At 40.3% G+C, this 25,786-nt stretch overlaps 1 protein-coding gene across 1 annotated transcript in view; it reads left to right on the top strand.

Moving 5' to 3' along the window:
* Positions 1 to 58: 58 nt before the first annotated feature.
* The window catches only part of RNF150 (ring finger protein 150), a 95,470-nt gene continuing 69,742 nt past the window's right edge, over positions 59 to 25,786 (top strand). The window contains exon 1 of the mRNA XM_079306308.1: positions 59 to 840. Coding sequence (XP_079162434.1) covers positions 375 to 840 — 466 coding nt within the window. The 5' untranslated portion in view covers positions 59 to 374. The remainder of the gene's footprint in view (positions 841 to 25,786) is intronic.

Below are 25,786 nucleotides of genomic sequence, written 5' to 3' on the forward strand. Positions count from 1 at the left end.
CGAGCCCGCCCCGGGCTCCGCGCCGCCGTGTGCGCGCCCGGCGCTCCCCCCGCGCCGCGCCGCCCCCTCCGCGCCGCTCCCCGGCCGCGCTGCCAGCAGCGGGGGAGGCAGCTGCGCGGGCAGGGCGAGGGAGGGAGGAAGGGGCAGGAGGGAGGAGGGAGAGGGGAAGGCGGAGACGGGGCCAGCCCGAGGAAATCAAACGGCCCCGGCATGAATTAGGCAGCGGCCGCAGAGGGGAGGGCCCCCTCCCCGCTCCGCTCGGGCTCTCTCTCGCTGGTCCCCGCACGGCGCCGCTCGGAGCGCGGCTCGGGCGCGCACGCACACACGGACCGGCGGCGGGAGGAGGGAGGGAAGGAGGGCGGGGGGGCCGGCAGATGAAGATGGCAATGTCTGTGATCCAAGCGTGCCGCAGCCTGGCGCTCTCAACATGGCTGCTGTCCTTTTGTTTCGTGCATCTGCTGTGCCTGGACTTCACCGTGGCCGAGAAGGAGGAGTGGTACACGGCCTTCGTCAACATCACCTACGCCGACCCGGCGGCCGGCGGCGCCGAGCTCCGCAGCGAGAAGAGCGAGTGCGGGCGCTACGGCGAGCAGTCGCCCAAGCAGGACGCCCGCGGGCTGGTGGCCCTCTCCGCCTTGCCCGCCGAGCGCGACGCCTGCGAGCCCGGCACCCGCTTCAACACCCCGGCGCCGGGCAAGAGCTGGGTGGCCCTGATCCCGCGGGGAAACTGCACCTACAAGGACAAGATCCGCCACGCCGCCGCCCAGAACGCCTCCGCCGTCGTCATCTATAATCTGGGCTCCAGCAACGCCAACGAGACCATCACCATGCCCCACGCAGGTGAGCCGCGCCAGCCCCGGGCTGTGCCCGGGGGGATGGAGCCCCTTTTCCAGCCCGCTCTGCCGTCCCGCATCCTTGGGGTGGGAGCTGCTGCGGGAAGGTGTCCTCGCACCTCCTGACGGGGAGCGGGGTGGTGGGTGCCCGCCGTGGGGACCGTGGAGCTCCTCTCCGTGCTGCCATGGCAAGGGATTGATGCGCTGCTGGCACATCCATAGCAATGCACGCCGCCGCTCCAGGGATGAAAAGTTTGGGACGTGTAAAGTTTGGCTCTAGGCAGAGGAGTGGGACACCGGTGTTTGGTTGTGTCCTAAGAGTCCTCTGGCAGGTGTGGCTGAGAGCTTCGGAAGAGAAATTGTAGTATTGTGGTGCAGGCTTATCAGGAGGTGCAATAAAGTACAGAACACGGTGTCCACAGTCTTGGCTGCGATAGTGTAAAAGCTGCGAGATTGAGCAGGAATGTCGAGTATCTGATTTGGTGAGAACATGAGATGTGTTGTCCAGGCTGGGATGGGGGGAGTGTTTCACTCGCCCAGGTGAATGTTCTGGTGGAGTTTGTCCTTGCAGTGTCAGCACATGGGGGGTCGGGTCCCAACATGTGCTTGTCAACTTGAGCCCAGTCACAAATCCAGTCATTCGAAGTAACTTAAACCCTGGTTTATTTCCACAAAAAACCTCCCACTGTTTCTGTACCAGTGCTTGATCTGAAATAATGTCTTAAAAACAGTTCACCAGATTTATATTTAAGGACAATGTTTTCTGCCAGGGGTCACTTGTCTATTAGCTGCCTATGCCATGGAGATAAAATGCCACCTATTGTGAAATTTCAGTTTGATTTGCATCCAGTAACTAATCGTGCCCAGCTGTTTCATGCCGGTTGAATCTTACTAGAGTTGGGGTAAATTGAAACACAGAAATGCTGCAAAACAGGATATTATTCTAATGACATGTTAAATTTCCACAGTAAACTAGCTAGCTTGGATGCGCTGAGAAGCAATTTGTTGCCTAACCATAGTGCTAAAATACTGCTGGTGCAAAAGCAGCAATTTTGTAACCTCTCGTGTCCAGACTGTTTCAGAGATTTCCCATTTGTATTGGGCAAATTAGTGTTTCTTTGGCAGGATTGATGGAAGATGGGGCTTTTTCTGGTGCTTTCCTTTGGTTTTGTGTGACAAGCGACTCATAACCTCTTGAGCTTCCTAAAACTGTGTTTTATAAGCTGCCCATGGTTTAGCAGCTGTTCAGATTATACTTCTTGCTACTTTAAGTATCACAGATTATATACTAAGAAGTATAAAGCAGTAGGAGCTTGGCGTACTTATGCACCCTCAAAGTATAGCTCAGGCTGTTTTAAAACTTAAGATGCAGCATAGTTTGTTCTTCTCTACTAAGTTTCTCTAAAACTGCCAACATGTTGGATTAATTAATGGTTTGCCTGTTTTTAAAGAACTCACTAAACTGTTTTCCCACACAAATGGGGTTTAATTAAGAAATGGTGGGAGTAAAAAAAAAAGTATCTAACCTTTTAAAATGTTAGAGTTTCGGTTTGTTTTAAAGTCTAAGATGAGGTGGGGAAGGAAACTTTCTTACTGAAGTTTTTAAAAATATGAACATAGTATCAATTATCCCTGGAGCAGCTTCTTTTATGTTACTTGATCCTATAGGATCTGTTCTGAGAATCCCGAGTGCTGAATTGGTGCCCAGAAGTGGGTTTGTACAGCACCAGAGGCTGAAATGGAAGGAAACTTTAATTAATTAATTAATTAATCTGAACTTGAGGAACGTGATCAGTGAGACTGAAGGACTTTGCTCATTTGCTGATTTGATGAGGTTGTCTTCATTCCAAGGATTTTTGTTCAGTGAAGTTGAATAATGGTTGTTAGGCTTACCTTAGAGAAAACCTATCCTCTGCACATGATAAAAACTGAGAGGAGTTTTAGAGCACAAGTCTGATGGAACAGAAGAAAAAATAATTATTCTTAGATATTTGGCAATCTAGCAGGGATTCAGAATTTTACTCTCCCTCTGGTACCACTGTTACTCTGGGACAAAGTGAATGGTCAGGCTACATAAAATTGTGTGCAAGTTTTTAACTTGAAGCCTTTGACATTTGCTTGTTCTCAGTCTAAATGATAGCACAAGATTCAAGGCAAAAATGAATCAGTTTCTTGGTTTCTGAGTTCAGCAGCATCTGCAGTGCTCTGCCCACGCGAAATCCTGGAGTGGGAAGAAGAAAATTCCATCCTGGAAAATAGTTGGAGGTTGAGAGGGAAGGGTGAAATATGACCTAAAAAGCAATTTAAAAGTCAAAAGAAATATGCTGTTACTCCCTTTTTATTTTCTATTTTCCTCTCACAGATTTTTTTGAGGTTTCATAGAAGCTTAAACAAACTCTTCCCATACAGAAAAGTGTATCCTGTTGCATAACTATGTGGCATCTGCCCTTACTAAGTAACTTTTACTCTTAATACTAGTCTTTAGAGGTTTTCCCCCTTACATACATTATTCTCTTCTGTATATTTTGCCTTCTTTCTGTTGTTGTCACTCTACCTCTTTGTGCTTCTTTTTCTGCTCCTCTCACCCTTGTTTCTTCATCTCTACCCCTGTGCTTCATTCCCTGCCTTAACCACGTTACTTTGCCATTTCATAGTGCATTGCCCTTGTCACTTTCTTTCCAAGGCACTCTTTCTCTTGCCAAAGAAGTTACCTCATGGCTCTATGTTTAATTATATTTCCTGTTTTCTGCTACAGTGCATGCCAATGACCCTTTGCTCATGTGGTGGCTCCTGATTTTAAAATCTATATGCAACTGTAGCAACATTCCAGTGTGTGAAATTAAAAGAGGGTTCAAAGACCTCCCTCCCACCACCCCCAAATCAAAACCAGAGTAGTATTATATCAAAGCTTGTTGTAGAAATATTCAAATATGACTCTCCAGGATTTATTTATAGAGCACACAGCACAAAGTGTGCAATCTGAACCAATTTTGTCACCCCATGGAAAGCCTTTGCTTTCAGGGAGCTGGTGCTGAGGTCACTGCTTGCACACCCAGAAGGATGAGGTGGAGTTATGACATCTGCATTCACAGGGAATGTGGAGCTCTGGGATTCTCCTGCTACTGGCATCTTTATTTTCATTGGATTGAAGGATGGCACAGGAGCTGTAAGACTCTTTGCTTTTTGACTAAGTAGGCTCCAACCAGAGAAGGAAAAAAAGCATCTAGAATTTCTGTTTCAGGTGCTTTGCATTTCTCCTAGATCAACTTGCCTAGCAGAAATGTTCTCTAATAATATAGAGGATGTTCTTTTTTCTCTAGAAGAATAATCCATGGTTTTGGCTGGGGTTTCTCACTGAAGTTTTTTCTTACTCAGACCAAATTAGCCATTATCTAGGCTTGAAAAGGCCCCAGCCACTGTGTCTACATTTAATAATTTAATATTAATTTGAAGTAGTCTTACTACTTGTAGCACATATCCTAAGATTTCCTCTGAGCCCTGAATAGAGACAGTAAGGGAGCTTTCCAGAAGGTGATTCAAGGTGAGAACTTCCTTCTCTACGGTTCATATTTAAGGGAAAAAACATGGACCATTTCTAACTTGGGAACCTGTCAGGTGCTTGGGGCAAGGGAGGAATGTTAACTGTGACTGTACACAATTCACATGTGGGTAAAAATGAAGTCTGTAATATTCTACATAATTTCTAAGATCCAACTGGAATTCTGAGGTGCAGAGATTATCTCATATGATGCAAAGGGGGCCAGACTCAACCTGGGAATATTCAACTCAATAACAGTGTCTTTCTTTATACTCAGATTTTTGTTCCTTGATCAATGGCTAGTCTTATCTTTCACATGTTTTAAGATATGCTGGTAATAGTTTGGGCTTTGAGCTGCCCAAACAAATCAGATTTGTACTGATGTGCAAATTAAACACCAAAGTTGAAGATTTCTCTCTTTACAGATTTAATTCAGAATTGTAGCTACATTTTTTATCTTTATTAAGGCAATTGCTTTATTAAGCTTTTGTGGAATTCTAATGAGGAAAATGTGCTGAGAGCATTCACACTGAATTTACATATGGACAAGTGTGAATTAATGGAGGGCTGGAGATTTCAGCCATCCGGAATCTGCCATAATTTATTTTCTTTTCCAGGCACCCAAGACTTTTTCTTAATAGAAACTCTCTCAGTGGGAGAGGGAGATGGAGATGGGTGCATCTCTGAGCCCTATTCATTGAGGCATTGCTGGGATGTACTGCCATCCTTAAGAACTCAGGATAAACTCCTAGATCCATCATGCAGTCCTGGCTTTCTGCAGTGTTTGAAAATCTAGTTCCCTGTGTTTATCAAAATTCAGGATTTTCAGCTGCCAGGCTGTCCCACTGAATTCCTGGTGAGTCAGCTTGTGCTGCTAGTTCTGCTCTGAGGAGGTTCTACACTGCTTTACTGCCTGTGTGTTCAGCTGTGCCGGGTGGAGGGGGCACTAGGCAGCTAGTTCAGGTTAAACTGAATTGAAAGGAATTAATTTGACCTTCAAGGACTAGATCAACAAAATAATACTAGTCCCTGGCACTGCTTGAGACAGCCACCTCAGCCAGGGCACTGAGTTTTGTCATTAGATGAGACACTTTTTAACTTGTTGAGCCTCTCAGCTGGGTCGTGTGTCTCCTTCACAGCCCACAGTGGGAATAAAGACAGTGGAAAGACACAGTCCATTGAGCTTTGGATCAAGTCACAAGGCACAGCTTTCCCTACAAAGTGGAGAAATATTGATTCATTGAAGATATCATTGGTCCTCCAAGCTTATTAATTGCAAAAGCAGTTAGATTTCTGCTTTGGTTATCTGCAACATTTGTATACAGTGACATTCATACAAGTGCTGTCTTCAGATCTCTGCAGTAGAAAGTGACACTGCAAGAAGAAAATCTTCCTCAGGAATGAAACTGTTTCCATATCCACATGAACTGCTGACTGGTGATCTGGAGCACTTCCTTTTGGAATATAGTCCTTAGGAGAATGGCTAGCTTTGGAGAAAGCAATGCTTTATCCTAGTCCCATTGATACTTTGTCTGTAAAATGGTGTATCTTAGCTTGGGTAATTAGAATATTGTGACAATCTTTGGCTTAGTGTGGCTCACTAATTGATGCAGATATATTTCTGTGCTACCTCCCTTCACATCCCAGAGGACGGGAACATTTTCAGCAAAAAGGGAGAGAAAACTAACTCTTAAGAGTTTTCCTGGTGAGAGGACACTTTCTACTTTTCTCCTGTAAGCAACAGCCTAAAAGAACCCATTATTGTGGAGCACTTGTTGGATGGAGCTCATGGTGCTTTGTCATGTGAGATGACTGAGTTTCAAGTGACGTCTGCCTCTGTACACCACGAGCCAGGCTGATGAAGAGTTAGGTCTTTATGAAGGGATAGCCAAACAATTTCTCCACTTCCCAATAATTTCTGCATAGCTAACCTGCACAGAAACAGCATTCATTTCAAGACAAGCCCCACTTCTGCCCTTTCAGCTACATTTGAGTAACAGTCACTTGATGACTCCTTTGGTGCAGAAGGGAGGGAACAATGCAATCATTGACTCATAGAAATCAGATATGGAAAAGATTGAGTAGTCCATGTAATCTGCCACCTTACTAATGCAGGGCTGCTTCCTACAGTGCCACCATCCACTATCATCACAGTGCTTTTTGCTTAGCATCTTGCAAAGGAAAGGGTTTTGGGGTGCTTCAGAAACAAATGCAGTCTGTGTAAGGAGAATGGTTATGAGGCAAGAGATATAAAACCTACAAAGATGTTAATTAGTAATACTATACATTGCAGCAATATGAAATTCACATAACTTCCACAAAGGCACAGCAGCTAAAGATAAGGGTAAAAGCCAACTGCATCCTTTGTATGTCACAGTCTAGGGGAGTTATATGGCAATTGTGGGGAGAAGGAAGTGGCAAAATATTTTGCAACTGGTTATGTGCAAGCAGACTTTATTGTGCTGTGTCTTTATTCTGCAGTGGGATGTGACCCCAGACTTTGTTTATGACCAGTGCTCTCCTCATTTCACTCCTCAGTGTTTTGGTCTCTCTGGAAATGAAATCTGGATGGTTCAGCCTTGGGTCAGGCACTGCACTGTTTGACCAGCTCCTGAATGTGGATGAGCAGAGGTCAAGGACCCCTCAGAGTATTCTGCTTTTCATGAGTGCATTTGGATGTAGTGCCTCAGAATGTAATTCTCTTGAGAACTACGATTTCTGTTACCTGGAGAAGAAAACCCAAACCTCTTAGCTGAAACCTGAACTTTAAAAATTCACCACATTAAATCTACCAGCAATATATATATATCTACTATCTGATGTACTGGCCACATTAGTATAAGTAATTCTTCAGCCAGCCAGAAAATTACTGAGTTAGGTTTCTACCAGCAGCTGGAAACAATGGTTTTTAGTTCAGAAACACAATGAGGGAAACACCTCTTCTTTCATCAGTTCTAACAGATAGGTTGCAAATATTGTTTGCTTATGAAAAAATGAATATTATGCAGCTATGTTTTACAGGAGAGAACTAACAAGGGCATTCTTGACTTTGTCTCCTCTTCAATAAATTATTTGAAATGAACCTTAGAAAACTGAACTGAGGAGAAATGAAGGAGATGACAAAAATTAAACTGTTTATTTTATGGCTATTCCACACAGAAATATGAAAAGCTAGCATGCTTTATTCTGTGCTACTTAAAGATAATAGCTTTTTAAAATGATGTTTCATTTCTTTTCCCTCTCAAGAGTGGCCAGTGAATAATGTCAATAAAGTGAAGTGCCTGTTCATTTGCCTCTGACAGTATAATCATGGTGATACTCAAATATACTGCTGGACCTAAGGGTCTGTCAGAGTTTTGGTCTCAAATTTGATGTGATTAACTGTGTTTATGTACATGATAGTTCTGCTGTAAATTGGAAAGGTATTTTCAGTTTGATACAAGATTGGAAGGAAATAAATGTTTATCTTTTTAGTTCCCAAACCCCAGAAACAAAAATTGCAGCCATGTAATTCCGGAGTCCTAGCTTGAGTATGTCTTGTATATTTCTTAAACAAAGATAGAAACATTACATCTGCACAGGAATGCAGCTCCTCCAGGACACATGGAATAGGGTGGGTTGGCAAGTGCTCCCTTGTGCTGCACACTTAATGAGAAATAGCTTTTTAAAATTAATTTGTATTCCGTAGTGTTGTGAGCCTTGATCATGAGAGAGGACCTCAGCAGTGGGGTGCTCCATAACAAAGCAGTTGTTTTTGTGTGGTTTTCTGCCAAGACACTTCTGCCCTTACTACTGACATACTTGTGTATGAACCATCATCATTTGTCACTGAGATGGGCTTAATGGTACAGGATTTTATTCTTGCTCGTAATTTGTTCCATATCCCAGCCTGCCTCCCTTCTTGTATGCTCTTTGCTTCTTACTGTTCAAGTCTCTCCTTACAAGCCATCTCTTTTTTGCAAGTCATTGTAAGAATATCTCACCAGATAATATGTGTATTATACTATTGAGGGAATTCTAGATCACATTAATCTCTGGCTTCCAGCTTTATAAATCACACATCATTAAACTGTGCTTCTCTATTTGTTGTTTCATTTTGCAGTCCTTGTTAAAAAATTATTTTTCTTTTTGACATGGTCACTGTTATATTACATTGAATGTGCCTGACATTACACAGGCATGTTCAGAATGGGATCCAGAGCCTTGTTTAATCTTCAATTAATATATATGCCTGATCTTAAGATTGCTGTGAAATGTGTCAGCATTAGTGGAATATGTGTTGTGGGTTGCCTGGGTTCAGACCCAGCACAATAAGCTCTAAGGTTTTATTGTTTTGGTTAGATTGATTTGTGAAGCACTTGAGAAGCTTTTGCACCTAATTGTTATTCTCATAGTAGCAGAGCATTTCCAGATCCTCAGGATCAAAGCTCTGGCTGTCTAACAAGTTTCACTATAAAAGATTTCTTGCATTTTCCAATTATGCAGGAGTTCTATCAGTATCTGATAAAGATCTCTCTGGTTTTACATCCTGTGATGCTAGCTAAAATGTTCCTATTCTTCTTCCTTTTCCATTTCAGTAGTTTCTGTTAGAAGACAGAAATTATTTCTGCTTTTCCTTTGCCCTTTCCAAAATCTCTGTGTTAGAGAATCTTAAATCTTCGGCCATATTTCTAGTGCATGTCTGTGTTTATACTAAAAAATAAATCACTCTTTAAAACAGGATAGTCTGATGCTGCAGTCACATTTATGATTGCTTTTTGTATTTGCACAAAGTATGCTTTCCCCTCTTGTACCTTTTAAATCTTTGATTATATGTTTATTGTCTCCTAGTTTTACCTGCCACTATCAGCTTCCTTGTCACAGGCAGCTTTTGCAGGATTGTGTAATCTCTGTGCCTGGTCTCTTATTGCTCTTTATGTGTCCCTGTGTTTGAAGTACCATCTGGTTGTCCATCAAATCCATACCTTTACTAAACACTTTATCAAAATTTCTCATGCTGGAAAATGAGGAGCTGTCTGAGTAAAATACATTATGTCTTTTTATAATGCTGTCTTTGATGTGTTTGCCTTGCCTTATCTTTCCTTCAATCCTATACCCTCTTTATTTTCTACCAATTTTTTTTCTCCTTTCATTTGTGGGGTTTTTTTCTTTATTATCCCTGCTTCCAGTAAATCTTTTCCCTGGGCTTCTCATCCTTTTTTTTTCTCACCTTCTTCCCTTTCCCTTATGTGTTCTGCACCTGTTTTTCATCTCTACTATTTTGATTTTTTTTTTTCCTTTCTGCCCACTCCTTACCAGGTTGACAGAAGGAGCCAAAGGCTATTTGCTTTGCATAAGTGCTGGCTGTAAGAGGAAGCAGAGCAGGATTATGCTCTTTTGGTGGCTTTTCCTTTGCAGCTGACTCTGGGTTTAAAGAGCATCTGCTGTCTGCTGCTCAGGGTGGGATCAGAGGAGTGGGACACCAGCAATTGTGAAATCATCAGAAGAGTGACAGGCACAGCACATTTGCTGTGCATAGAAGGGGTTTGTGCTGAACTCTCCTCAGTCCTTGTCATGAATTCTTAAAAGTCTAAATTATGGTCTCTCCTCTTTCATACTTTCATGGAAAAAGATTGTTTCCCTCCACACTGGATGCTAGAAAAAGCAATGGGAACTTTTTCTATCAGAACTGTTTTTCTTAGGCAGTGAAATGGATTTTCAACAGAAAACTATTTTGGAAAGTTCTTGCTCTCTGGAAAAGATCTTACAGGTCTGGTTTGAATAAATATTTTATTTTAGTAAATATTTTATGTTTCTGAATTTCAGTTTCAGAAGCAGTTTGATTTCCCTTTTTTTTTTTTTTTTTTAATTAGTGGGAGTTGGGGGGTTTTCTTCCATCTAGAAACATCCTCTTTATTCAATACCCAGACAGCCTTTTTTCTCTTTTTTTTCCTATCCTAGTCTAATAACCAGAACTTATTGAGATGCAAGTTATGAGAGTCCACAGACAATTTTTAAAACAAAAATATGACTCCATAACTATTTCCAAAATTATGGCTCCTAATGGTGGTTAGTGCAAAGAAACTTTTGGTGCCAGAGAATTTATGTTATCTGGTTTCTAAACATGCGTGACATCACTTTTTCTGAAATAATTAAAAGCTTCATTCCCATTAACTAATTTATGTAACCATCTTTCTGCTATTATACTTACAAAAATAACAGAGCAAGAACTGGATTTTTAGTTGGAAATATCTCCTGTTGAGTACCTTGTACATCTGAAGTGTAGAATCTGTTCTTAACCAATGCTGTGTTGAATTAGCATAATGATTACTGTTGGCTTTTCATTTTCTGGCCACTAACCAGGAATATTTTTTTGCATAGACAAGTCTGCAAATTCTATCACAAAGCTGTTATCTTTGGCTCTCACTAGCCAAATGTGTTGTAGATTAGCCCACAAAAGAGGAGCTACTGTGCATATGTAAAGCAATAGTCTCCTTGGTAGTGATGACAGCAGGGAGGCAAATTTTAATGGGCTCTCACCTGGACTAATACAGCAACTCTTAAAAGTTCTTCCTTGCAAATGAGACCAATATTTAAAAATCACTTCTCACTTTACTAAGCTAGTGATTTAGTTATCATAAAACTCGGTAGTAGGTATTTTTAAATGATTTCTAATTCTTGCATTACATTAATTTGGAGAACACTTCATGGCCCGGTTGAGGAAAATGTTTGCACAAATGGTTATAGTTAAGCTCCCATTTGGTTCTTGCTGAGAATGGAGTAGAAGTTGAACACCTTGACTAAATTTCACTGAAAGTGGTTCTGTGAAAAATGTCATCTATGAAAGCTGCAGCAGTGTCTGACTTAGCTCAGAGGCTTTTTGCAAGGAATGTCAGTGTGATCATCTTGGGTGAAGCTTCTGCCCTTCCACAGCACTGTGATCCTTACAACAAGCACTTTATTTGAAATTGTAAAAATAAGATACATATACATTCTAGATCTCATTAAAGAGTTGCTTAATAGATACCGATTAAAAGAGATTATTTAATTATTTTTCATTTCTCCACATAATTTGGCTTCTGCTTTCTGAGTTATCAGCCCTGTCTGCATCACAGTAAGAAGCAAAGGTGCCTCTCAGCTTCCAGTGAACACTGTGCCCCTTCCATCTGTGGAAAATCTGGCCACCCAAACCCTTTCAAAGCCAGCTGCTCTCTGTTCTCCACTGTGCTTTATTTGATGTTTGTCATCATTGCATGCAGAGGAACAATCACAGCTGTGGGAAGCGTGGACAGCTGTTTAGTTATTTGCAGATGGCTTAAAGATGTGCATCAACCAGTCATTTGTACTTGCTAGGTAGGCTAGAGGAGCTCATGTAATTTAGAATAGCCACACAGCATTTCTTTGCTAATCAGGGAGTTGCCTAATTTGGAAATACATGTATATCTAAGGCCAATCTGATACACAGCAGCTCCTTACCTTACACCCATTCCAGTTTGGGAACAATTTACTGTAATGTTTTGAAGTTTTTGTTCCACTAGATAAAATTTTGCAACCTCTCTTGTGGCCTTATCAGACTGTCAGCTTCATTTTGCTTTGAGAAATTCAAGAGAGGTTTCCTTAATGTTCCCAGCAGTATATATCAGTTTTGCATAGAACTTTTAGCCACTTAGACAGTTGTTTGCGTTATGTTGAGATGATGGGAAACTGTAACCAAGGAGAAGGGAAGTGTAGAATTAACAGATGTTCCTCTTTTAGACATTCCTAAGAAGCTAGCTGCCATATATAGTTAAAGGGCTCTGCCTGGAAATAATGCAATTATTACTCCTAATGACCTCTAAGTACCTTCAGGTACCCCACAACAACTGTGTTAACTTCACAGAAAGACTTGCTAGATCAGGCAAATATTAATGTGGGATACACAAGTACTAATGAATACCTGAGGTGACTCCACAGTGTCTTGACTACTTTGCAAATCTCTCTTTATCACCACAAGCCTCAAAGGTGTTCCATAATCCACAGTGTGAATGGCCTGCTGTGGGAGTGGAGGTGATTAGTGTCTGTTTGTGACTGCTGAGCTCTTCACAGGCCTGGTCCCTACTTTGCCTTCTGCTGTGTCTCTTTGTTTAATAAAACAGAATTGGAGTCCATCCATCAGTGAATTACTGCAGGTTTGATTAATTTATATATAAACTTGATGGTTCATGTTGTTATCCAACAGTTGCATCCACTTGTTGGCAAGGGTTTCAGGATCTGAGAATGCATTAAGTCTTTATTCATAAAGTGATATGACATTAAGTCAACTAAAAAAAGTAATTACAATTTCATCCTGGTTTCCATCTTTAATAATGGCAATGTCCCTATCACTGAAATGGATAATATTCACAGCATGTAAGCACCCCCAGGTTCTAGCAGTGAAGAGATTGTACCTTTTTGGGGGGGAAAGGTGCTTCTCTGTACAGACTGAAATAATGTATGAAGTTTTAAATATGTGGGTGAATTTTGAATTTTAGGTCCACTTTTCTAGCTACTTTGAAGAAGCACAGAGATGACTGGAAAAGTCAGGAGTTAATAGGAAAGAAAAACTTCTCCAGCAGCAGTATTCTGATCTCAATTTTTCATGCATGGAGTACTGGGATTAGACTGGGCTCTAAGCTGACTTTTCACAGGCCATACTTTCCATATGCACACTGCTTTTCAGTTCAGGTTCTGATTTCTGAACTTTCAGGTTAGTCACTCTTTAAGGGTCTCCAAAGTTCCCATTTAATTTAATTACATTTTTGCTTGTTATGAAAAGAATTCCAATAACTCCTGTAAATTCCAACTTCCAAATCTTTCCTCTGGGAAAAACATTCTGAGATTGCTGATTTCCAGAAATGCACTTACCTATGCCACTAATTTGTAACCTCACTTCTGAAATCCTAACCATGATGAGCTCAATGGCAAACCTCCCTAAGGATTTAATTGCCAAATAGTTAAATCAGGAAAATAAATACCTGAACTCATGATATCTTCTGCTGCCCTCACAGTATTTAACACTTTGTCAAGTACTGGAGAGCCCAGAAACATAATACCAGGCTTTCACCAGCACTGGTAATGAAGCATCAACAGTCAGCATTTCATATGAATTTCACACATCTGTTGGATTCAAGCAAAACATCAGTCAACACCAGAGCTTCATCAAGATAATTCTGTAATTGCCTAAAATGATGGCTCAGCCTGTGAGTGCCTTGAAACTGTAAATATTAACTGGCATGAGCTCTCCAGCACATTTAACAAAGGGTCCACCTGGCCTCAGTGAATGTATAAAATATGTAGTCATTGTTGCAATTATGATATAGGTAAAAGTTAATTTTCTTAGCTTTTGAAGAGCTTGAGAATAGTAGGTTGTGTCTTATGTGAATTTCTGACAGTGGGCTTCAAAACATTTTTTTCTGCTAAAATTTAGTTCCTGCAAGGCTAGTGGCTTTTTTGTGAAGTGAAAGGAATGGGATGGTGTGGCACTGTTAGATCTGTGCTAGGGAGGGGCTGAGAAGCTTGGTGTGCAAGGTGCACATCCCTGCTAGCTTGTCTCCAAGGTCAGGGAGGGAGGCTGCTGCTGACTAAAGTCATAGCTGAGAGAAAATCTCCAGAATCTCAAGCAGGTACTGGCTGGAGGCACTGCAGAAATACCTGCTCTAAATTTGGAGAGTGAGGGCAATATGGTTTTCACACCTTTCTTCACTAACTGGTGTGCTCAGGAGGAATGGCAAGGATGACAGCCTCATCACGAGGGGAGTGCTTCCGTGGTGGTTGTTAAGAGAATGCTCAAAATTAGCACTCACAGTCTCCAGTGAAGGAGTGGGATCTGTTTCATGCCATCCATCTATATACCAAACAAATGTGGACAATTGTCATGGAAATAGTTACAGAGATGTCTATGCACATTGAGCCTAGCAGAGGTCATTTCTAAACTGCTTCCTGTCAGACCAAGTTCAGGTGGCATTTAATATGGGCTGAATTTGTTCCAGTCAGAAGATTAGTTATTAGATCTTGGAATACATGGCTGTTTTGGTTTTTTTTTTTTTCCATAAGTTTTCCAGAAATACCATTCAGCTGCAGAGACCAGTGTAGGCAATACCACATGGTGATTTCAGTGCCTTCATCCTGACATGCATATTGTGTTTTGAGTGGTGCAGATCTGGTTTGAGAGCTGGTGGGATTCTCAAAACCACTGCTACATTCATCTCATTTGGATTCTCTAAAGCACTTCTCATCACTGCCTCTTTTTCAGAGTCTGATTACAAGATACTGAATGATGTCTTGTTCTGCAAATGGGCTGTTTTCAGTTTTCACTTCTTTTTGGAAATCTGTAACTGTTTAACCTCTCTGTGAGTTTTCAGCATGCCATCTTACAGTGAAACTCTGCTAATCAAGGTGGCTTCTAATGAGAGCATCTCTGTCTCTCATTCAGTAGAGGCTCTGCTGTATCCTAAAGACATCATGCCTTTTGATCTCCTTGATCCAGATTAATTGTAGGAGGCTAAATTCAGGCAGAAATATCAAATGCATAGCAATGCTTAACAGAAATGTTACAATTACATAAAAGTGTGAGAAATCAAAGGAGGGATTCAGATAGGTGATTGAGCATGGAAATAACAAGGTAGCTGAAATTCATGATTTCAGCTTGTAGTTCTGATCTGCTTGTACATAGACAGAGTCACCCAAGGCAGAAAAATAAATGAGGAGAGAGAACATAGGCTGGCATACAAGAACCAAGGTAAATAGAATTTACCTTCTTTTCATGTCCTCTCTCTATGGGCTGAATTCATCTCTGATGCAATCCAAACACAGAAATACATGAGCAACACTAATATTACCAGCAGAGGAAAATCTCCAATAGTTATGGCTACCATTCTTCCCTGGGAGCCAGTGTGTGTTTTGTTTGTTGTTGAGTTTTGTTAGTTTTTTTGAGGGAGGTTTGTTTGGTTGCTTTTTTTGTTTTTGTTTGGTTTGGTTTGTTGGTTTTGATTTTTTGTTTTTGTTTGGTTTGGTGTGTTGTTTTTTGGCTTTTTGTATTTGTTTGGTTTGGTTTATTGGTTTTTGGTTTTTTGGTTGGCTTGGTTTGTTTTTTTAAAGGGAGAGGAAACAGGCATGTGAAATAGCACGTAAGTGTCTGAAACTGCATGATACAAAATCTGAGTTGCATATTCAGGGAATAGCTAGAAGCTACCATTGAAGATTCCCTTAAAACAAACCTTGCTTTGGAATCAGCTGTGCAACTTAAGTACATCCCTTAACATCTTCAGCTCTTGTACTAACATTTGCTAAATTTGGGGCAAGATTTAGTTTCTGAACATATTAAATCTGAAATGTTTCATATAAAATTCTGGTTTCAAGTCATTTAAAGAGTTATGAAATTCACATTCAAGCTCCGAACCTTCTAGCTGCAGTAGATATTCAGAGAATGAGATTTCAGTAAGGAAATAAAGCCTTTGCCTTATCTATTGCAGATAGATCCAGCATGGAAAACTGTTATAATCAGCAGGTACTGTATAAAGATCTGCATAGGTATTCATTTGAGCATTAAAAAGCAAGAATCTAATTAGCAATATACTGTGGTATCAGCATGTTAAGTGCTTTTTGTTTTCATCATCCTCAAAGTATGTCTAAATCTCAGTGAAAAATGAGGAAAACCATACAAAGTCAGTCACAGCTGTACAAAATGTAGTATGGCCAAAAATGTGCTCTTTGGTGAAAATATTGTCAGGTAACTCTGACAAAAGCTTTGTTGTAAAAGTGTGAGCACATGAAACACACAGTGAACATCAGCAGAGCATCATGAATTTGCCTGAGAAACATGTGCTGAGGGAAATGTATTTTTGACTGAAGGGGAGTTTAGTTCTGAATTTATTTCTGCATTGCCACATTCTTGTAAAAGTACAGAGGAAGGATTCTGCCTGTTTAAAGCAGATTTGGACCCATTCATGCACCAAATTTTAAAGGAGATTTGGACCCATTTATGTGTATCTCTCCCATGTAAGAACCTAAATACTTTTATTTAGGGGTAGATAGCATGAATCCTTTGCCTGTGGGTACAGATGTGTGTATGCCTGTGTGTCATTATTCACAAACAAATATCTAAAAAAATGGTAACTTCTTCCAGGGGGATCAGCTACAGCAGGTAACCCACAGCTGTCATGGAATTCACAGAGGAGCCAATGATGTAGGGATCCCATATTGTTATTTGGCCAATGAAAGATCTATGTAGACATAAACAGCCTTATTTTTCAGCACACATGGCATGGTGGTAGAACTTCTGCTGGCTTGCTTTGGGGTTCATTTCAATTGTAGTTCTGCAGGACATGGGAAAAAAGGAAAAAATAGAGCTTTTAAAAATGTTTAGACAGTTCTAAGAAACCCCTCTTCTTTGCACTTTTCTGCTTTGGGGGGGATTCAGGAGAGAGGTAGGAAAGAAAAATTGTCTCAGACAATTTGAGTCCTTAACCTTACAGGTATTATGATGCAAAGAAAATGTATTGTCTCAAAATGTAAATAAAATGTTTGGTACAGACAACTCATAATGCCATCCTGCAGCTTGTATATGCACAGGTGTAACAGTGGGGACAAGAATTTGCCTTCTGTTTGTCAGCTTTTCAGAATACTAAAAGCAAGAGATTCCATCTGGAGAAGAGTTTCAAAGTTTCTGAGAACAAAAACAGAATAAATGTTGTTCCCATATTGTTCCAACTGCTTGATTAGAAATGAGTCAGAGAGTGATCTCTGTGTTCTTCTCCATCTGGACATGTGTCCTCCCTGGTAAGCTCAGATATGAAATTTAAAAATCCTGTTTGAAGTATTTAGATCCTTAGGTAAAACCTTTTAGTAAAAAGATTAAAAAAAAAAAAAAAAGAAAAGAAAGAAAATAAAAACAGGAAAAGAAGATAAATAGTAATAGATTCCTTGTAGGAAAATGAGAGATTAGTTTTTCAGTCTAGGCCCTCATGCTGAAAATACCCATGCAGGCACGTCCCATGGATGTAATGAACTTGCTGGATCTATTTATAGCTTTACTCAGTGTATGTTTTTGCCCAGATGGTGCTCCTTAAATTTCACTGGGCTGTGTGTATGAGCAGCAGCTCACATTAAAGATCACAGTGCAGAACAAGAGTCCAGGTAGCAAACAAACAGACTTAATTAAGCAGACATTGACAATTAATTAATACAATACTTATGACCTTTTTATGGTGTCTCTCTGCAAGAAGGATTTGCAACTTTCAAAATTGCTAGTAATTACTATCTTGTTCTTGTTTTGGATAATTTTCTTTACAAGGATAAGTAAATAACATTCAATTTTGAGAATAGAGAAACATACAAAAGGGGATGAATAACCAAAACTTAGAGTATGCCGGGGTGGATTCCAATCTTCTAGCATATTCTTCAGTCTGTAGTAATAATTCATTCCCATCCCTACAGTACCTTGCTTCTCCAAGCTTCCTACTGGCTAATTTTGGTGCCATATGTTTACTATTTCCATATGTTTGAGCTACCCCCAAGACAGGTTTGCTTTTCTAGTAAGACTGAATTTTTCCTCCATTTTCAACTGAAGTCTATTTGCATTCATTTCTTCTTTAAGGGGGGAAATAATCCATGCAATCACATTAAACATGCTTACATCAAGCTATAGTTGGACCAAATGCCTTTCCCCATGCTTCTCCCTTCCTACTGGAATAATAGATTTCATGTTAAATACAGTATTTGAATAAAAAACTCCTTTTTTTCACATCCTTAGCCATTGAATGGTGTTTGATCTGCTGATTCCCTGATACTTGTGCAATGTATCTGGTGCACATGAACTCACCCAGGGTGGCTGATTTTAAGGCTTGTTGGAACAGAAATCATGACTGGGTGTGATGATGCCTGCAGCTTTCTTTGGGAGGGTTATAAATGAAAGCTCAGTGGGTCCAGGTTAAAAGTACAGGAGGTTTTTTTGTTTGATTTTGTTTTGTTTTCCTCTGCAGCATGTGTCAGGCAGCCAGCTTCCCTTGTGCAGTTTGTTACTTTAAAAGCATTTGAAAATACAAATGCAATGATTTAATTGAGCTCAGTGATTGCCAAGTGTTTTCTGTGACTTTTAACAGGTTCAATTACTAGATTGGGATCACATCAAAGGAACTGCAGGATTATTAGCATCACAAATCTGCTTCCTGATCAGAACTGCTCAGCACACTGAGTTTAAGGAGGGGAGATTAATTTATTTCTGTAACATGAATGAAACCACCATGGGTTCTAAAACAGCCTCTTGTGCACTCCATAAAAATTCCCTCTGTAAGGAGCCAGGTGCTGTGAGGTGCTGATTGTGAATTTTAAGGTAATGGTTCGAACTTTGGAGGCAGAAAAAGCAGTGAAGAAGGGAATTGTGCCCCATTCTCTCTTGTTCTCTTCCTTCCTTGTCTTTCTTCAAGCTACTTGATTCCCACTCCCATACTGGTGTTTGCTTCCCTGTAGCTCTTCCAAAATGTGTTTAGCTTCAAAAAGACTTTTTTAAAATTAGAAAATAAACTAGTATTGTTTTTTTTCTGGACCCTATCAGACCTGATTCACCCTGCAGTCTCTTAGTTCCATGCTGGCCCTGCTGAAGGCTTGGTGAGTGCCAGTGCTGTGGCAGGAGTGACAGCCCGTGGTGAGCAGAGCCAGAACTCTGTAAAATGGCCTTGCTCCAAAATAAAAGCAGAGGGTGGAACTGCATATGGATTAAGTCCTATGTTGAGCATCAAGTGCAGCTGTTTTTATTACACTATCTGCAAAACAGAGCAAGTAGTATGCAGGCAAAGCCCAAAAGCCCCTTAGCAGCTTCCTAATCTCAGGTCAGCTGAGAGAGGATTCCCATTCCTGGGTTCAGCTTCCAGTTGTGTGAAATGGTTTGGGCCACAGAAAACCATCTGACATCTTTGTTAGAGGCCAAGGGCCTGGAATTAGTGTGAATAACTTCCATGTGGGAGTGGGACTGTCGGTGCAATGTGTGTGCCCCAGCTTTCCAGCCCCAGACTGTTGACACAGTCCTTTCCTGCCACACATCCTGAGGCTGTTCCTGCTGGTTTTTGACAGCATTTCTGTCACATCAGCTGCAGCTTCCCACTCTCCAGGTCTTGGCAGGCCCTGTGAGTTGGCTGGCTGATGATACTCCCTGTTCCTGCAGAGCCATCTCTTCCTGCAGGACAGCTATCACAGCCTTGATGACCTATCCCCTCAGCAGGTCGCCCTCACTTTGCCTCTTTCCTCTCTCTTTTGACTGTGATTCCAAGTCATGTCACAGCCACACTGTTCCAGGGCATGCATTTTCTCCTTGTTAGCCATGTGCCTGCCTGATCATGTTTAATTAGTGGTTTTCCTAAGGGTGGTCTCTGGTCTTCTGGCACAGTTGCAGTAGCCACATCTTCTTGAAACTGCTGTAATATTCTGACATGTAGTAGAACTAAATGGAATGTCCATCTTTCTATCCAAAATGTTTCGAGGGGCAGGGGAAGATTTTCAAAAAAAGACAGCTGAGGTCAGGGAAGAGCAATTACTTACGCTGGAAAATTCTGTGAATGTATGTTGGGTAAGTCTTTGGCTTCTTTCTGGTGATGAGGATATTCATAATTCCCAGGAGCACATACAGAGCTCATGCTCATTCTTATGTGAAGGAGCTGGAAGTGCAACTCTTTTCAAGGAAGCTTTTCTCATCAAGGCTAAGAGCTGCATCTTTCTCTCTATGCATCTCCCTTCTGCCCTTTATGACTTCAATGAATAGGTAGAAACAAGCTTTTTCAACATTTCTTTTGTGTACATTATGATCTACTTGGCCACTGTAGCTTCAAAGAACCATTATGCTTTTCTGCTCTACCCTCCTGTAGTCACAAGCCTCTCAGATCATCAGATGCTCATCACACCTTATAGCAGAAACTGAACATTGCAAATCATGTCAAGATTGTGAAGAGCCTGAAACTCAAAGACCAGGTTAGTTGTAACCTGGAGTTGTTGGCATTCTCTTCTGCAAAGACCAGAATAGGCACAGTTTAGCTTTAAAATCAAGGTAGATCTTGTTTTATGGACTGTATCTGATCAGTCCAGTTCATGAGTACCCAGCTGCACATCTCTCAATGACAATGAATTAACTAATTAAGTTTTTATCTCTATCACACTGTCTAGGCTGCGGACAGCATCTTCTCTTTATCATTTTTCACATCTCTGTGTGTTCTCTTGTGACTTAACAGAACAGAAATTAAAGCATTGCAAACAAATAGGAACTCAAGCCTAAAGTAGTTACTCAATTTTGATTATGACTTCTTTGAATACTACTTTGTGAATAAACCTGTCTGTGGATTCTGGACATTTTTAATTCTGTGCTGTCTCCCCATCACAGATGTATTGTAATTCATTAATAGTTAATTATTTGCAGGCTTGGCAAAGGTAGAGATTGTAGCATTTGAGAGAGAAAATGTGAAGGTATTCACTGATTGCAGTAAGAAGGGAAAGCGTTTCTCAGCAGATGAAAAGGTTTTTATTCTATTTTGTGGATGGGAGATGGAATATGCTAAAAATGGAAACTTAATATGATTCCACTTCTCTTTTGAATAGTCATCAAGCAAAGCACAAAGTCTGTGTGGCATCAGAGTACTTAGTCCTAGTATTGCATAAACATGGATTGTTATTTCTTTGGTTGTTTGGGTCTCCCACAGAGTCTGGTATTTTGCATTTAAGAAGGAGCCTTTTTATATTTGGAAAACTTACACAAAGGTCTGTGATGGACAATGGAGAATAGCAGCCACCTTCATTAAATATTGCTTTTAAAACATGTTGCAGAGTGGGATCAGATGCTTCTTAGGTCAGTGAAGATGAATGAGGAGTTAAAAGCTGGTACTGCAGTTGTAGTATCAATATGGGCTTATTGTGAGGCTCTCCATCACCAGATGGAAAACAGTGTTAGTGAAAAAACTTATTATCACAGAACCCTGTTAGGAAGCACATAGTCTGTCTGCAGTTATTTTATCTTAATGCAAGAAAAACGCATTCTTTGTTTCTCTAGAAGAAAAACAAATAGTTACCACATTAATATCAAAGGCACAAGCATAATTAAATTGCTTTCTGTGATCTTACTCCACTCTCAGCATTAGTTTTCTGAGTACCATATGTATCAAAGGCATCATTTACAGCTCTGTCAGTTTATGGCTCAAACCAGTTGTTTATTTTGTTTGTTTAAACTTAATGAGGAGTGCAGTTGACTGTCCAGTACACATATTTTGGTTTGGGATGTCTTTCCCTGGCACAGGACTGAAATTGTCCTGCTTCAAGTCAAAGACAGCTTTTTTCTAAGAGACAAGTCAAGCTGGCCACTGATGCAAGTGCACTGCTGCATGAGGGCCTTTGACAAGAAGCCTTCTGAAGGAGGCTAATAACAAGCTTCCAGGTTTCCTTATTGTGTGGCACATTGTCTCAGAATTCCATGTGCTGTGCCATCATTTCACACAGCTTCATTGACTCATCGGGGGCTGGTTGCCAACATTGTGCTTCTTCTGTTAATGCCAGGAGAACAATCTCATGGAAAGGCAGGCGTGCATGTTCTGGAGCTATTCAGAGCTCAAAACAGGATGAGTGCTGCAAAAGAGGAAATAGAAATAGAAATGACAAAAACCTACAGATGTTTGGAGAGTCAGAACACTAGTGCAGGAGCTGCCAAAGAAAGAACACATAACAGGAAAAAGAAGTGGATGAGAAATACAGGAATGTGTGATGTGGTAGAAAACCCTCTAAAGGGAAAAACTTGACATGTTTGTCACACAAGAATTGTCACCAGACCCTGAGTAGATGATGGTATTTCCTAAGGTCTTTTCTGCTTCACTGTGGTTTGATGGTTTGATTTCATTTGATAGTGGGATTTTACTTCTGTTTTTTCTCATTTTCTCAGCTGGCTGCTTGTGATCTAGCAAAAATGTCATTGGTTTGTGGCCTCATATAGGATTATCTCACTGTAATATTTGACAATGCTCAATAGAAAAGGAAAGCCGTCTAGAGTAGCTGGAATATAATTGTGGTAAGTATTTGCTACAAGTATTTTCAGTGGTATTTTTATCACTGTTTTGTAAAGAAGTGCCTGTTTGTTCCCTAGACTGTGGAATTAAGTTCTGCTCTGTGTGTGCAGGTGTTGACATTGGTATGATCAATACACAAATCAAGGCTGAGCTTCCTCCCACAGTCCACCTTAAGGAATACTCACCTGGAAAACACAGGTGTAACACAAAGTAGTGCAACTCATGTCTCAGGAGAATCTTGTCTAGCTCCCAATGAAGGCTTCACTGAGGACTGTGCTGCAGTCAGGTCCTCTCAAAGAAACCTTTGGAAGGGTTTGCAAGGGAGAAAATGCTGCAAGTTACATTTCCATAAGTGAAAGCAGAATTGTAAATAGCAGCTCCTCTGTGTAAAATATCAGAGTAGGGCAATCTCAAACAACTCAGTTTCTGCAGTGAAATATAACATCACACACTTGTTAGTATGAGGAAAATGAGATTGAATTTCCCTGTGAAATATGAAAAGATGGCAATGACACAATAGTGCCGAGGTGGAGGGCACTGAGATGTGTTTTGACATTACTGCTGTCAGCTGTATGTGCAGGTGTCATACTGTCAGAATTCAACAGGGTGAAATAGGTTTTCATCTTAGATGGCCAAGAACTCCAATTATAACCTCTTACAATTCCAATTACTGTACTCTGGGTGAGTTTGTTTAACATCAGTTCAGCCTGTGGCACAAAAGTCCTTTGCATGTTGCCTGGAACTGCAGTGCTGGTTGCAACACTCTGCTTGCTATCTGTTCAACAGGGTGGACAAGGAACTTCCCTTAATCCCCCTGTATTTGCTTTTTGTAACCTTTTTAAAACGTGTCTTTGAAACTTCAAGTTGTCATTCTTACTGTCAGTCAAGGACTTAATTTCTCTTGATAATGGGTGAAAGTCCCACCTGGCTAATTGATGGCTCTATGATTGTTTAGAAATGATGGTTTATGGTTAGCTAAAGAAAAATAGTCTTGTTCCATGTGAAATACATGAGATCAGAGTACTGAGTATCATGGAAGAATTGTGGTAGCCCTAATTGTAGGAATACATTTTCAGTTGGCATTTTTCTTTTGTTTCTGAAGATAATGACTTTGCTGGAAAAATCATGGAACTGGTGGCCAAGTCAGTAAACTTTTCTACCTTGTATATGTGACCCTGAAAAAAATCTGTTTTGCAAATAGGTCCTCACAAGAGAATATTCATGCATTGAAGTTAATAAAAACACTGCCAGGTCTTATGTATCTGTTTTAGTATTGAGATAAAAACTCAGCTAAAATATTTCAAGCAATATAGTTTATAAAAAGAAAGTGTTTCCATTATAATTCCCTATTGTAATAGTTTGGAATCACAATTAAATTCCATTATCTTTTTATATTTATGACCTCATAAAACTTCCTGTATTACTTTTGCAAAAACTTTGCTTTTTTTAGCCAGATGGGCTAATTTTTTACACTCAAATCTATGCAATTTTAAGCTGTATTATCTTGAAAGTTATGCATTTAAATATACTAAGTTTCTATCTCAATTGAATCAGAGTCCTGAGTTTTGCAAACTGTGGCTCAGTCCCAGAAACATACTGGTGTCTGGAGTGCATGGTTTGCTGTCAGAGATAGGCAGAGGAAGTATTTCATTTGCTTTTCAGAAGAAGTCTCTATTGTGTGAAGCTGCTTTGCTGCAATATCTTCTACTAATTACATCTTCCCTTTATACAGCCAAATTAAGTCATGCCTGTCATGGTTTCTGCAAGGATCTGAAAAGCTGACACAGAGATATTAATTGTCTCTCAGTAATAAGTTCACTTGTGGCTGCCTGTGTGCTTAAGCCTGTGTCTATTATTGTGGCAGTGAACAGGTGTCCTTTGAAGCCTTGTGTGAAGATGAGAAAATACTAAAGGTGCACCAAGACTTAACAGCTAGAACAGAGCTCACCTCATTCATTTGCTTCTTTGCTAAATGGGACATCACAGAATTTTCTTACAGATTAAGAAAATTTGATGTGCAAGTTATTGGAAAAAACTAGATAAAGCTTCATCTGTCTCTCTTCCCTGAAATTTCTTGCAGAATAAAGCTGTCTGTAAAAAAAAATAAAAATCTGTCACTGCAGCTGGGAATATTAGTATTAGGATATATTTCTATTGTAATAGCCAAAAAAAGGAATTTGTTCTGAAATCTCATCTGCCTACTATGGCATATACATTTTTATAGCCTTGCAGCCTTGTTGTGCATGCAAGTATATGGTTTGCTGAGCATTTTCTAATTTAAAAAATTTAGAAATATGTATAGATTAAATAAACACAATTTATTCCATCTATCTCCATCTTCTGCTCTACTATCTTTTTGAAAAATACATGAGCTGTAATAGCTACAAAATAATACACAGCTCTAATAGATTAAAGCATGTAAGAGTATTATTTATCAGACATTTCATCAAATCCAGACCTGAAAAAAAATAATCCATATCTGGGCTCTGTGATAAAAATAACAGTCGGATGTATTTTGATCACGAACTAAAATGAAATTCAGCTGTCTGACAGCACTGTTGATCTTTTCCTGTGTGTCATTTAATCTGGTAATGAAAGATCTGCTACTCCCTCCCCCATATGTTTAACTGGAACAATTTTTTCAGGTGCTAAGCACCTGTGGCTCCCAAGCAAACAAAATGCTTTGTGTAGCACAAATTGAGAATTCTGTTTCAACACAAAATTCTCTTGAACAAGTCCATTTTATTGCCCAGATGACCGTCTGCCCTTGTAAGCTCTTGACAGTGCTATTTTGGGATGGTTTCACTAGTTAGCTCTGGAATGACTGGAACAAGTCTTAACAGCAGCAAAAAAACTGATGCAAAACAAGTGCACTTAACTCTAGCTCTGACATGCTGGTAGATGATTGAAAATCATATTATATTTGCTTCAGAGGGAAAACCTGTAGAGAAAATATAGTGAATGAGCAGTGGAAGTGGCATTTAAGGCACGCTCACAGAGTTTAATTCCAGATTAAGCTTCACTGTCTGAATGCCAGTGCACTCACTCCCTTGCCATAAAAAGATCCTGTCTGTCTCTTCACTTTAGTTGATTGCTAAAATGTAGAGAAAATGCTCACTGATGGAGTGAGATACAAAACTAAGTGCTTCAGATTAGTACAGTCAGAATTCGGAGTGCATGGTGACTTCTGTCTGAGAAATGCTCCTTTCAGGCATTTGAAGCAGGGCTTGGGGCAGAACTGGTTTTTTTTCATTTTGTTTACTTAATGACAAATAGTATTTTATTGATAGAGAAATTGGTTTGGGAGCAGGATGTGTTTTTCACAAAATCAGTGTTTGACATGTCCCATAGTAATCAGTGCCTGGCTTGACTGTGTTGTCTCAGTGGCA

Source organism: Erithacus rubecula, assembly GCF_903797595.1.
Source record: "Erithacus rubecula genome assembly, chromosome: 5".
In the NCBI taxonomy this organism is placed as follows: domain Eukaryota; kingdom Metazoa; phylum Chordata; class Aves; order Passeriformes; family Muscicapidae; genus Erithacus; species Erithacus rubecula.